General features: G+C 37.2%; 2 protein-coding genes across 2 annotated transcripts; one reads left to right on the top strand and one right to left on the bottom strand.

Annotated features, from left to right (window-relative positions):
- Window positions 1–738: 738 nt before the first annotated feature.
- Window positions 739–5,307, top strand: TMEM263 (transmembrane protein 263). Its single transcript, XM_049783138.1, has 2 exons — window positions 739–863; window positions 2,660–5,307. The coding sequence occupies exons 1-2, from the start codon at window positions 803–805 to the stop codon at window positions 2,944–2,946; spliced, it is 348 nt and encodes a 115-aa protein (XP_049639095.1). The 5' UTR covers window positions 739–802; the 3' UTR covers window positions 2,947–5,307.
- A 7,290-nt stretch (window positions 5,308–12,597) lies between these two features.
- MTERF2 (mitochondrial transcription termination factor 2) lies at window positions 12,598–13,949 on the bottom strand. The gene has a single exon (XM_049783124.1). It carries the CDS (start codon window positions 13,919–13,921, stop codon window positions 12,764–12,766), a length of 1,158 nt encoding a protein of 385 aa, XP_049639081.1. The 5' UTR covers window positions 13,922–13,949; the 3' UTR covers window positions 12,598–12,763.

Genomic DNA, 13,949 nt, shown 5'->3' with positions numbered 1-13,949 from the left:
GGATTCATTTTCTCTTGAAGTAAAAATAGTTTTATTTAAAGAAATTTATTTAGAGAAATATGAGGGGGGGAAGTTATGTGTTTAAGAGAGAACACAGGCTTCTCCAGAGTAGAAAATGGTTTCATCTTTATGAGAAGGCTTTTATAATTTTAGAAAACCTTGGGTAAAAGATGGCTAGTTGTCACCAGAGTGATGGTATTTGGCTTGTATACAGCCAACCCAGTTTTGATCCCTGGCATCCCATATGGGCCCCTAAGCACATACAGGAGTGATTCCTGAGAGCAGTGCCAGGAACAGCCCCTGAGCATTACTGGGTATGGTCCACTCCCCTGCCCCCCAAACAACAACAAAAGAAGGTTAGCTATAGTAGATTTTTTCCCCCTTAAGTCTGTTGTGAAATAAATTACAGCTAAGCAATGTTTTATAGGAAAAATACTTGTAAAATTTTTGTCTGCCATTCCCCACCTTCAAACGATCTTAATAAGTAATTTTCAGTTTGATTTGAAGCAGTAGCAATTAATAACATGGAAAACTTGTTATGCTGTTCCTGCCATTCTCACTGGTGTAACAGAATAAGGTTATCTATTAGTATAATTAAAAGTATTTCCTAAATAGAAAGGAGATGGAGTTAAAAAAAAGTTAAAGGAGAGGGAGGAGGAAAGAAAAATAAATAAGTCAAAGTCATATTCTACTGGTTGTTGTAAAGGGCTATTCAAATAAGGCAATTAAGTCTTAATTAGTATGGGAGAAGTATATAGAAGTTAAAATTAAATGTGTTGGTTTTTTTTTTTAAAAGGAGATCATGAATCAGACGGATAAAAATCAAGAAATCCCATCATACCTTAGTGATGAGCCACCAGAAGGTATGTTTGCATTTGTATCACTAAAAATGTAAAAAAATATTTAAATGAATTAAAGCTACATTCCTTTTTTTGGAGGGTGGGGTAGGTGGGTGGGCATTGGGCCACAGCTGGGAGTACTCAGGGGCTACTCCTGGCTTTGTACTTAGGAGTAACTGTACAATGGGAGGGAGCCATATTTGGTGCCTGGGAGTGAGCCAGCCAGGGTTGGCTACAAAGTAAGCACTCAACCCTCTCTGCACTCTCCAGCCCTTCCAATAGTTTGTTAAATTTTAAATAATACAGGGGCTAGGGAGGTGGCTTATTAATAAAAGTACTTTCCTTGCAAGTGAGACTTTTGGTTCAATCTTCTATATTGCAAAATATAAAAATATTATATTTGTTAGAATGATAAATACTTAAAATTGTTTTTAGCATCTGACAAAAGCTCAGGTATGGGTGAAAAAGGATTTAGTGTGTCATTTTAGTACATAGATCTGTATATGAGCCACTTCTATTCACACTTCTTTTATCAGCTACTTTTAGTCATACTTAAAAAGACTATCTTTCTGTTTATAGAGTGGGAGTGGATGCAGTGCAGAAGAATGGTGGATGACTTTAGTTTTGATACAGTGCATCAAAAAGTGAATTCAAGAAGCATTTGAGATTGGTGGTTCAATTCCTATTTATGGGCTAGGGAGATAGCTTAAAAGGCTGGAGCATGTGCTTTGCTTGCAGGAGGCAGGATACCTGGTATTACATGTTTTCCCAAGCATTGCCAGTGTGGCCTAAAACTAAATTCTTTTAATTGGAAAATTGTGATACCATAAAATTTATGGTATAAATCATCTTATTCTTACCTTCACATCAGAGATCCTTTGAAATACTACATATCTAAATGTCCTGAATATGTACAGAAAATGACTTTAGGTTGCTCTATTTACTTTTGGTATTGACTGTTAAAGATAGTGATCTTGGACAATAGCATGTTTATACAGGACAGTCATAGTAGGTATGTCTTAAAAGGAATAAAATGAAATGTTCTACAGACTGCACTAGAGTTCAGCAGACAAGAATGTATGCTGTCTTGGGGATAAGGCTAGGGCTGGCAGTTAATGACTCAATAGGGTAGGGAATGTCTGGGCCCTGCATGTTGGACTCAAGTTCAATGCTTTTAGGAGCTTTTTCCATAAAATATATTTTATATTTTCATGTAAACATAAATTTATATTAAATCTCTTTTGGTTTTTGGGGGCCATAACTGGCAGATCCCAGGGTCATTCACAATGGAGTTCAGGGGGCCATTTGGGATATTGGGGATTGAACTCAGACATGTGCCCTACTCATAATAATGCTCTGTCCCTCAAATGCATTTTAAAATATGAAATAGATGATGGCAACAAAACATTTAAGATAAGTAATTTAAAATGGAGTGAAGAGTTGCTTTATCTCTAAAGTATTTCTCTTGCTGTGTGGGAGTGGGAGTTTGGAACTTACCCTATGATGCAGACAGCTTACTCCTAACTTGGGTCCATCTATGGTGCTGACCATCTATGATCAGCCATGTGCTAGTAAAGCGCTACCTCTGTGGCCCTTCAGCATTTTTTTTAAATGACATGATTGAGCCTCAAGGTATCTTAAAAAAAGTGTAATTTTAGCCTTAATAACATAACTCTTCACTATTTTAATCAGATAGATATTTGCATTTGGTCTAAATTAAAACAATCTATTTTTTAAAACAATCTAATTTTTATCAAGTTTTAGGTTACCTACATTATTCAATCTACTCTTTTTTTTCCTCTCACTTTTTCTCTCACTAGGTTCAATGAAAGACCACCCACAACAGCAGCCAGGCATGTTGTCCCGAATGACTGGGGGTATCTTCAGTGTAACAAAGGGAGCAGTTGGTGCAACCATTGGCGGAGTGGCTTGGATTGGTGGAAAGAGTCTGGAAGTTACCAAAACAGCTGTTACAACTGTGCCTTCCATGGGATTAGGGCTGGTGAAAGGAGGTGTTTCTGCTGTGGCTGGAGGTGTTACAGCTGTTGGGTCTGCTGTTGTGAACAAAGTGCCCTTAACAGGAAAGAAGAAAGACAAATCCGACTAAAATAAGGAGATACATTTGTTCTTCAGAGCATTATGATGCCAGTGGCATTGAATTGCTAAGTTATGGACATAGCCAAGTCACCAGTTCTGGACCTTTATCTTCTAAACTGCTGTGTTGAAAGTATTGATGACTTTCATCTAAAAAGAAGAGACCAATACTAGCACAGTGTATGAAGGTTTCTTGTACTTAAATTCCAGCTTTTTATCTGGTAAAAACTTACATTCAGTTGTAACTGAAGATACAGCATATTTGAATATTTACTCTAAGTCTTTCAGTTTTAAAAATGTGAAAGTTGAATTTTAGTGGATTATCTTTATAGTTCCTTATGTATAATGTGCCAGGTCATCTACCCCTTAAGAAGGGAACCTTGAACTACATAAACTGTACCTTTGATGTGCCTAATAGTTTCATAAGTCCTAGTTTTTTTTTTATAACCATAGTTATTTAGGCTGAGTTTTATTGTTATTTAATTGGTAATATAGCAAGAATTAGGGAAGTTTAAAGATAAATGGTTATATGATACCGAGTGTTAACCATTTTTTGTTAGATATGCATTGTATTAATCATTGTTGCCTTACAAAAGAAAATGTCTTTTCTGATACCCTAAGTACGTGCAGTTCTTGAATTTATATAGATTCTTTTAAAGGTTGTTTTGTTTTCTCTCTTAAGAATCTCAGGAGTTGTGGGATGTAGGCTTTTCTTGCTCTCAGCAGATAAAATAGTGTTTATTAACTGTTAGCAGTCATTTAGCAGTCATTATCAAATTATACACTTCAATCTGAGTTTATTAAAGCTCCATTGTTAATACACCTCATAGTGCCTACAGAACATTGCTGGTCAGAAGCTATAGTGAAGAAGTTTTTGATGAAGAAGGAATAATTAATTTTTAGTTATTAAAAATTACCTAAGGCATCCAAGAAATAAAAACATTTCATACCTATTTTATCCCTAGTGTAAAATCAGCTTTACTAACACACATACTTTTATGTATGTGTGTGGGAAGCTCCCAAGCAGGGCTCAGGGGGCTGAAAGCCACTCCAACAACACTCAAGCTTATGTGAGTCAATCATTTAGTGCTAGAGCCCAGTATACCAGAGCAACCAGCACCACACTTAGCAGTGGTAAGGGAGCCATGAGGTGCCAAGGATTGCACTCAGTGCTTTGTGTATACAGTCATGTGCTCTAGTCTCTTGTGCTATCTCCCTAGTCTTAGCAGTATGTACTTTTAGAAAGTAACCACAAATATATGGGAGCTGATTGAAAGGAAATAAAATGGGCTCCAGTGATAGTTTTGAACATTTTATATTTATTCATTGTGTGCGCGCTTTCATTGGTTTATCTAGGCATTTAAAATTATTCAGTCTTTTAAAGACTGAAATATTTTTAGTACTATTTTTCAGGTCAACTTTAGGCAGGGAATTTAAGTTTTTGATTGCAGAGAAGTGTGTCATGTGGTAACATGTTTTATCATGTATCGATTCACCCTCATAGAATATTACTTAGCTGGAATTAATATTTTTTGTCTCATGCTCAGTTTCATAAAAACTGAATCCCAGTTTTGGGACTGGAAAGATAGTTCAGGGGTTAAAATACTTGCTTTGCATACAACTGACCCTTGTTGGACCCCCATTATCACACAAGGTCCCTGAGTAGTACTAGAGGTCACTCCTAAGCATAGAGGCAGAAATAGCCCCTGAGCACAGCTGGGTGTGATCTAAATTCCCCTTTTCCCTCTTTGAAAAATATAACGTGGCATATATGAAGGTACAATCCAAGCCTAAAAATGTTGCTTATACTAAAATCTGGAAATTTGCTTCAAATTTGCAAACTTTTTTTTTCTTTTGGCTTGGGAGGGGAGCAAAGGAGGTAATGCACTGGATTACATAAATCAGAACATATACATTAGAACTTACAAGTTAACTACAACATCCAAAGCATGAAGAGTTTTACAGTAATGGGTCTCAACAATAGGAGACTGTAACGATTCTAAAAGCTTTCATAAATACCAGCAGGGATTTTAAACAAATCTAGAGGTTCTTGGACCTTTCTACTGTATGTATACAAAACTGAAGTCAGGAAGTTCATCAGAAATGTAATGGATGTTTATTTCATGCAGTATGACTGAAGGTATATTTATTTGTTGGTATATATGGTTAAATGTCATATTACTAAAGGGGATCTTTAAAAAAGTACAAAATTATTGAACACTAAATAATGATATAAATATTGGTATTGGAGAACTTGTTTCCTGCTATTTGAAAATAGTTGCTTTATTGCTAGTTACTATTTCTAATTTATCTTCTATAGTCATAGGTTCAACTTTGTACCAAATTTTCTAAATATAGATTTTAGATTACTGTGTATTTGCATATTTATTTACAACTTAAGTCTTTAAAATTGTCAAGAAAAAAATAGTTGTAATGAATTTCTGCTACAGAAAGACCACCTGGCATATTTTATCCAAGTTGGTTTAATTCTAAACTATAACTTTGTCCAGGAAGTTTTTTTTTCCATGAGAACAGAGAACCGTACAAATGAAGAATTAGATTTTTATTGTTGAAAAGAACTTGTCATTCACTGATACTCAGTTGTACATGAGTCATTTCCAGTTTATTTTCATTGACTTAGAAATTTGACATTACAGGTTCACTTGGGAAAACTAAGGTAAGGTTGTATACTGGAGGTGTCTGCTATTCAGCTTTTCTTTTGAGTAGATATTTGGCATAGTGAGGATAAAACTTGTGACCCACTTGAATGACTGCTCTGTTAATGTTGATATTATGAATCCTGTACTTAGTAAAATGTCAGATGAAAGTTAATTAATTGAATACTTTTTTGTATTAAAGGATGGGGAAATAAAAATCTGTTAATAAAGCACTATGATCTACAGAAGACGAAAGTTTCATAAATATATAAGGAGATAAAGGACATTTTAAAATAGGGCAATAGAAAAATTTTACTTTCGTAAGCACTTTAGAGGTACTATCGTTTTTGCTTTTTATAAAATATATAAGCATGACAAAACATTTTGGAATATACATTTTAGTGTTAACACAGTGAGATACAAATATATTTTAAACCAGTGATTTCTATAGATTAAACCCTACTTAGGCCATTGTTGGGGGTCTGATCCACAGAAATTCACCTAAGTCTAAGAAAAAGGTATTGCTACTAATACCTGGTATACCTAAATAAATCCTGTGGCTGGCTACATAAACTAAAGCCAATTAAAAGTGGCTTCAATAATGTTTTGTGAACTGGCAGGAAATTTCTGCAGAATGGGTTGAAAACCAGTTTTAAACAACTCAAAGAGTTTCTTGGTTTTGCTTTTTGGACCAACCATGGCTTTGCTCAGGGCTTACTCCTGACTGTGCTCAGGGATCACGACTGGTAGTGTGATACTGGAGATCAAACCAGGGTTGGCTGCATGCATGAGCCTAACCCCCTGTATTATCTCTTGGACTTTACACTTTGAAAAAAATTATTTTTACAGAGGAGCAAACCCAAGATCTTTCTCATGCAAAGCATATGCTCTACCATCAATTTCTATCCCTTAATGCTAAATATTTAACTCAAGGATGAATAATGTACATTTCTAGATTTTTACCCCAGTTTGCTGATGGGTTGTAGGAACTTGAGGGTGTGGTTTAGTGAGACCCTGGTTTTTATCTGCAGGGGCTGAAGTCTTAACAGTCTATCTAACCTTGTACACACTAAAACTTGAGTATTGAATAGTTAAAAATGAACATTTTCATTTTCCTTTGTCCTAGTTAAAACGGTCATTGGATAGAAATGACTCGGAGGGTTGGGGACTGATTGTAGATTAAGAAATTGCAGTTGACCTAGGAGCTACTGTAGGCAATGCCCATTCATCTAGTTTAATCATTATATGTACTTTTGGTATTTTGGCCACACTACAGTGTTCAGAGATTACTTCTGGTGGTGCTCAGGGGACCATATTTGGTGCTAGGGATCTAACCAGGGTCAGCCATGGGCAAGGAATACCTTACCCACTATATTCTCTACATCCCATTTTCTGAGGAAAGCACCTTTATTTTCTTTTTAAGATAAGCAATACAATTGCTTTCAGTGTTAGTTGAATTGCTCATCACTTTTAATGTACTGTGGAGTCATACTACTTTAGTTTATGTCCAAAAGTGGAAATAAGACTATTAAATAATTCTACTTCATGACATTCATTAGACTAATCTGCGCCCATTATGCTAACTTGGGCCCATTATAAGTTGTTCTCACAATTGCTTACTGTGTCATTTAATTACATTTGCCACAGAAATGAATCATGTCATTATAAAATATTTGAAAATTTTGTTACAACAGCCCTTTATTCCACAAGAAGTAAAATTGACTTAATATACCCCCTACTGGGGACTAGAGTAGTAATACAGCAGGTAGGGCTGTTGACTCACATGTTGCCAACCTGAGTTTAATCCTTGGCATCCCAGGCCCCTCATCCTTCCAGGAGTGAACCTTGAATGGAGAGCCAGGAGTAGGCCCAGAGCACTGCTGGGTTTGGCCTCAAGACAAAAGCACAAACAAAAAAATGAATATATTCCATTATGCCTTAATTTTTATTCATTTAAAGAATTAAGTAAAAATTAAGATTAACAAAAGGCAGATTCGAGTTAAATAAGATTATGGGCCTAAGGGAAAATGCAAATACACTGTACATTTGAATAGGAATGTAGATAAAACTAACCAATCTTTTGAAGTTAACTACAAATGTATTTCTAGAACTGCAGTTGTCTCTCATCCTCTGTGTCTGGGCCTTGTTGGAGGAGCATGTGACATCGACCTGTAAGCTGGGCCTGCAGAAATCAGAGATCCTTGTCTGGGATTTGTGTTGATGTCACAGAAGGAACCATTTACAAGGATGTAGCCTAGAGAACAGTGTTGTTGAGACAATCTGGACTTTCCCCTCTGTACAGAAATTTTTCAAGGCAGTTGTGTAAACTAACTGTCTTGAAAGGTAAATCCGTGACTATTTTCCAAGTTCTTTCTAATAATGGCCACTCAATGCTATCAACCCTTTTCATATACCACAGGTATATTTGCTTTCCAACTCATTATTTCATAATTTCTTTTGGTTTTCCTAAAATGTTCTGCTCTATAGTCCTCTATAAAAAGAGACACACACCAAAGGAAAAAAGGGGGGGGGGGCGAGAGATACATGGAGTAGGGTGTTTGCCTTGCATGCAGAAGGATGGTGGTTCGAATCCCGGCATCCCATAGGGTCCCCCAAGCCTGCCAGGAGCTATTTCTGAGCTGAGACCCAGGAGTAACCCCTGAGCGCTGCCGGGTGTGACCCCAAACCAAACCAAACCAAACCAAAAAGATCAAGAGAAAATAAAGGGTCAAATGCACGCTTTACAGTGAGAGGACTGGGTTTGACCCTGGGTATGGAATCATCCTTCCCCCTCCACCAAATGCAACCCCTATCAGATGTAGCTCCACAACCAAGCCAAAAAAAAAAAAATGCAACCAGACAACTTTCCTGCCTTTTAACATTGCCTACTCCACCTCCTACAACTTTTTACAATGCTCTGTGGAGCATATCCATTATCTAATTTTATCTGAAGTCCTCTCTTCTTTAATAATACTAATTCTGTATTTCTTCCATCATTCTTGTCTATATGTCCTGGGTCATAGCAATCAGCATATTAACATGTTGTAGTATATTTCCTTTGAAAGCAAAAACAAAACAAAAACACCCCAAGCCAAAGTCTCCATTTTCCCTTCTCTTGACAGTGGTCCTGCCCCTTGTAGTCTCTCTCCATCATCATCTATTGTCTCAACTCTAGAAAGCAGCTCTAGTTGCCATCTCATCTATTTTACTTCATCAGTGCCTAAGAGGGTCTAAGATTTATTTTTTGCCAAACCATTTGTTACTTGTGTTTATTATTTTCCTTACTATGCCATTCATTATTAGCGATACCCTCTTTGGTGGATTTGTCTGGCCAATTCTGCTGAGCTCTAGCTAATACTACTACAAAGTAGAGACTTTCTGGGCAATCTCATCTATAGCCATGGCCATCAATGTGCAGAGTTGAAACCCAAATACGTACCTCCAGTACTGATTTCTCAATTCTAGACTTGACCACTTGCCTCTTGAATATCTTTACTCAGATAAATAGTAAGCACTCCAACATTAGCATCTATCTTAGAACAAAATGATCCTACAAAGTATCCCAAATGGAAATGTCTGTGTATGAGAGATCACCACTGAAATTTCTGTCAGTGGTGGAAAAGACTAATATTTCTCTGAGAGATTCCCATTACCTTAAAAGATTCTGCTTCTTGGATGAACCTGTGATGTCTATTTGCCACTATTTTTCCACCCAGTGCTGCTAAGCCATGAAATGCCAGGGATCAAACGGGTTCCACACATAAAACATGTACCATGACCCATGTGTTATCTCCCTGCCCAATCCCATTCGTTATCATGAATGAACTTGCCTGTTCATGAATGACCCTAGGTAAGTGACTTACCCTCTCTGGGCCAAGTAATCTCAACTGGAATAATGAACAATGGAACTCAACTCAGAGTGGTATTAAGCTAACATCAGGCACTTTGTATAAGGTGTGATGCAGATAAGTTTCACTATTCTAAGGAACAAAACATATAGTGATGGTCATCTGCATTTGCAGAACAAATCAGCAGTGAAGAGATGGCATGTTTTATTTTTTTTGAGGGGCACACCCAGTGGTGTGCAGGGTTCACTCATAGCTCTGCGGTCAGTGGTTGTTTCTAATGGTGCTCAGGGGACCATATGCAGTGCCAGAAATAGGTTCTTGCATGCAAGGCAAATATTTTATCCCTGGCACCATCTCTGGCCTACATGGGTTGTTATTTTAGTAATTTTTTCACTATTTTTGTTAAACAGTGCACAAATAATTGAGTGTCAGAATTATTTGTGTATTTTTTTACAAAGTTCAAGCTTTAGGACCAAACAATACATTGGGCAAGGCACTTGTCTTAAGGCACTTGCTAGGTTTGATCCCCAGCACTACATTTAGTCTCTCCAGCACTGACAAAATAAATTCTAATCACTTAGTTGTGGCCAAACTCCCCGATTCACATTAATAACATTAGCAACAACTTCATGGCTAAAAGCAAGCTATAGCTTATTAACTTGGTCATGTCTAAGATTTAGACATGAAACAGAATTTAGAAACTTGAAAGCTTCCAAAACCAATATTAACAGCCACACAGATTCTCTTTTATTGGCAGATCTGGATTTTAAGAAATATTTAAGAGTTTTAAAATTTAAGAAATATAGTTTGGGGGGGGGCCACACCTAGCAATGCTCAGGAATTTCGGCACTCAGAAATTACTCCTGGCAGGTTTGGGGACCATCTGGGATGCCAGGGAACGAACCTGGGTCAGCTGCCTGCAATGCAAAAGCCCTACCTGCTGTGCTATCACTTCGGCCCCCAAAATATAAGAAATTTTATACAAAAATTTTCATTAAAGTTCCTAAATTTGTTGACACTGAGGGAACAGAACTTCTAGAACCACAAAGACTGACTTCGTCATAAGTCCCACACCTGGACCTGTGCAGATACTGAGATCTCTAGACACAGAAGTCTGATTGTATCACCCAGGACGGAGCAGAAATCTTCCAAACACCACAAAAGCACCACCGGGAGAGTAAATGATCCTGAACAGAGTTAATCCCATGACAATATACTCCAAGGACGGAGAAACCCCATTATCTCTTAGGCCAAGTGAATTCCTTTTCGAATGACCCCAATATTTACTGTGCCAGCGCAGGAGGGAAAAAACAAAAAGCACAAAACATCGTTTATTTTTATATATTATTTTATCTTCATTTATTATTATTATTATTATTATTTACCTATCTATTTTTGGTCGATTTCTTTGTTTGGGTGTGGTTATTGAAGTTGTTGTCCCCAGTTATATTTTTTTCCCTTCTTTTCTTTCTTTATGTGCTATGCCATGTTTCTTATCTCAAGACCATGGCATTTTTTTTTTTGTTTTGTTTTGTTTTTGGGTCACACCCGGCGGTGCTCAGGGGTTACTCCTGGCTGTCTGCTCAGAAATAGCTCCTGGCAGGCACGGGGGACCATATGGGACACTGGGATTCGAACCAACCACCTTTGGTCCTGGATTGGCTGCTTGCAAGGCAAACACTGCTGTGCTATCTCTCTGGGCCTTTTTTTTTTTTTTTTTTTTTTTGTGGTGCTTATTGTTATTGTTGGAGTCCTCACTGGATATTTGACACTTCTTTTTGTACTGGTGGAGTGTTTCACCTTCTTTTTCTCCTTCGTCTCTCAAATCATCAAATCGATGATGAGAGCCTCTAGAAGGATTTCGCCCATTTTCGGCATATTAGACTTTTACCCCAGTTTATTACTTTTCTCTTCTTCAAACAAAACCACGCAACTTGAACTAGCTAGTTCTGCCTCTCAGTTAGAGGGGGAAATAAAGAAGGCACCAAGACCAAATAGGTGCAAGACTACTAAGTAGTAGGCTAGGTACAGAGGGGACCACATATTCTAGCAGCCCTGGGGGTGAAGGAAGAGGATATGGGAGGTAGGATAAAAACGGAGGTGTAGGGAGGACAATTTGGTGATGGGAATCCCCCCTGATTTTATGTAAATATGTACCTAAAATATTGTCAACAATATGTAAGCCACTATGATCAAAATAAAAATTATATTAAAAAAAGTTCCTAAATTTGTGATTAGTACTTATTCATGTCATATTTAGTAAGGTGACTGTGTGTGTGTTTAATTAAACAATTGTAAGGTGACTTTTTTTTTTTTGGTTTTGGGTCACACCCAGCAGCGCTCAAGGGTTACTACTCCCTGGCTCTCTGTTCGGAAATCGCTCCTGGCAGGCTCGGGGGACCATATGGGACGCTAGGATTCAAACCACTGTCCTTCTGCATGCAAGGTAAATGCCCTACCTCCATGCTATCTCTCCGTCCCCTGTAAGTGACTTTTTAAATACCAACTCATACACAATACCTTTTCTATTCACAAGGTTTGAACAGAAGTCAGATAATAGTAAATGTGGGCAAATGCCTCTTGGCTGCTGAATGGCCTAAGCTTCAGAAGTTTCTTCGTCTGTAGTCAGAGAAAGAAATTAATACATAAGGAAAATTAATAAATTGGGGGAAAATAGTTTCAAGAAGGAATTTTTTTTTGGGGGGGCATGCCTGATGGTTACTCCTGGCTGCACTCAGAAATCATTCCTGGCAGGCTCAGAGGACCATATGGGATGCTGGGAATTGAATGCAGGTCCATCCATAGTCTGCAGTATGCAAGGTAAAATGCCCTACTGCTGTGCTATTGTTCCAGCCCCCAAGAAGGAATTTTATGGATTGACCACACAAGCTCTTTTTTTTATGAGTGATACTTGCTTCTCAAATGCATTACCAGTTTGCTAATGTTTAATGCTGACTTTATGCTAGAGAAATCAGGTCACTAACATTTTTGAAGCATCCAGTTCACATATACTGTGTGGATAAAGATATATTCATATTAAGGAAGTCAGTTTCTTTGAAATAATTCACATATTACAAAAATAGCTTTCAAAGTAAAACTTCATAAATAATAAAACAACAAATGCAATTTTATCTTAAAACACAGCACATTAACCATAGATTTTCTCTTTATAGATAAATTTAACATTACTCAAAAGCTAAGGATGTTCCTAGGTGACTGGCTCCTAGGTGAATCTTAGGTGACTCGTATAAATGACAAAAATCACTGGTCTTTACTTCTCGGTTTTATTCTGCACTGCCAGATATTAGCAAGTTCAGCCAGTAAGTCACTCTTCAACATGTAATGGTGCTACCGGGTTAAATAATGGTCTTCCCTTTTTTGCCTGAATTTTACCAAAGTTAGTTTCAAACTCTTTTTTTGTTCCACTTAAGCTTGCTAGATGTCCATCCTTTATACTGTAACCTAAGGAATTCAATTTTTTTATCCTGTATTGTACTATCTGTGGTGTTAATTCAAGAACCATGGGCATCTCTTGTAGCTGAGCTATAGAAACACCTTCTTTCAATAATCCCTGAATTCTCTCTTCCAAAACTTCAACAGAATAATATAAAAGAGCAGGACATTTCAAAATTAATTCCTTCAAGTCATGATCTGTACATTTAAAAGCCTTTTTAGAGAAGGAAATACTGCTCTCTATACTCCTTGGACAAAGTTGAAAAAGAAATCCTTTGAGTTTGGATAGAAGTTGGAGAATTTCAAAGTTAGTGAAACCTTGCTCCCGGAGAAAGTCAAGTGTTTCCTTTATAGCTGGCAATGAATTTAACAAAATAAAAGGGTTTTGGCTTAATAATTTTAGTAGCCAAACTTTCATGTTAGCCTCAGAGCCACCTAAATTTAGGTAACTTTCTTGGAGAATCTTTATAATCTCTTCATTCTTCTCAACAGGATTATGAAAAATATTAGGTGCAGTTGTTAGAAATCTGCTAATGACCACATTTTTGAGTCCTAACTTCTGAAAGAACTCAATGTTTAGCCTTTGTCTTTCTTGGTCTTTAACAGTAAAAAAAGATTCTGGAAACTGTTCTATTAACTTGATTAATTCTTCCTTGTTTTTACAGACTAACTGCCAGAGTTCTTTCTGGGTGTGGACAGCAGTTGGGCTACAGGTGATTGCTTCTGGGCAGCGTTCCAAAATATTGGCCACAGCAGTTGCATCAGCACCCAGTTGTTGTAAAATATCTGCAATTTCTTCAACATAGGTTTCATCTTCCCAAAGCACCCATCCTTTCAATTTGCGGATTTTCCTAATGTCAACCGAAAATTTGTAGAGTTTTTCCACTGTTCTTTTATTTTCTTTGTTTTGCTGTCTATCAGTTGTATACAGAAGGTAGGATAATAAAGGTCTGTATTTTGGAGGTGATAGCATCTTTCTGACAGAACATAGCCTGTAGGGCTGGGATCTCAGTACTAACTTCCACAACATGTTTATAATCACTGGCTGAATCCCACTG

Source organism: Suncus etruscus, chromosome 11 (assembly GCF_024139225.1).
Source record: "Suncus etruscus isolate mSunEtr1 chromosome 11, mSunEtr1.pri.cur, whole genome shotgun sequence".
NCBI lineage: Eukaryota > Metazoa > Chordata > Mammalia > Eulipotyphla > Soricidae > Suncus > Suncus etruscus.
The sequence above is the reverse complement of the archived record's forward strand: the minus strand, read 5'-3'. Positions and strand labels throughout refer to the sequence as shown.

Coding starts and splice junctions, on each gene's coding strand:
- MTERF2 (XM_049783124.1), bottom strand. CDS start 13,921: ATGTTGTGGAAGTTAGTACTGAGATCCCAGCCCTACAGGCTATGTTCT.
- TMEM263 (XM_049783138.1), top strand. CDS start 803: ATGAATCAGACGGATAAAAATCAAGAAATCCCATCATACCTTAGTGAT. Junction 864..2,659: donor TAGTGATGAGCCACCAGAAG/GTATGTTTGCAT, acceptor TTCTCTCACTAG/GTTCAATGAAAGACCACCCA.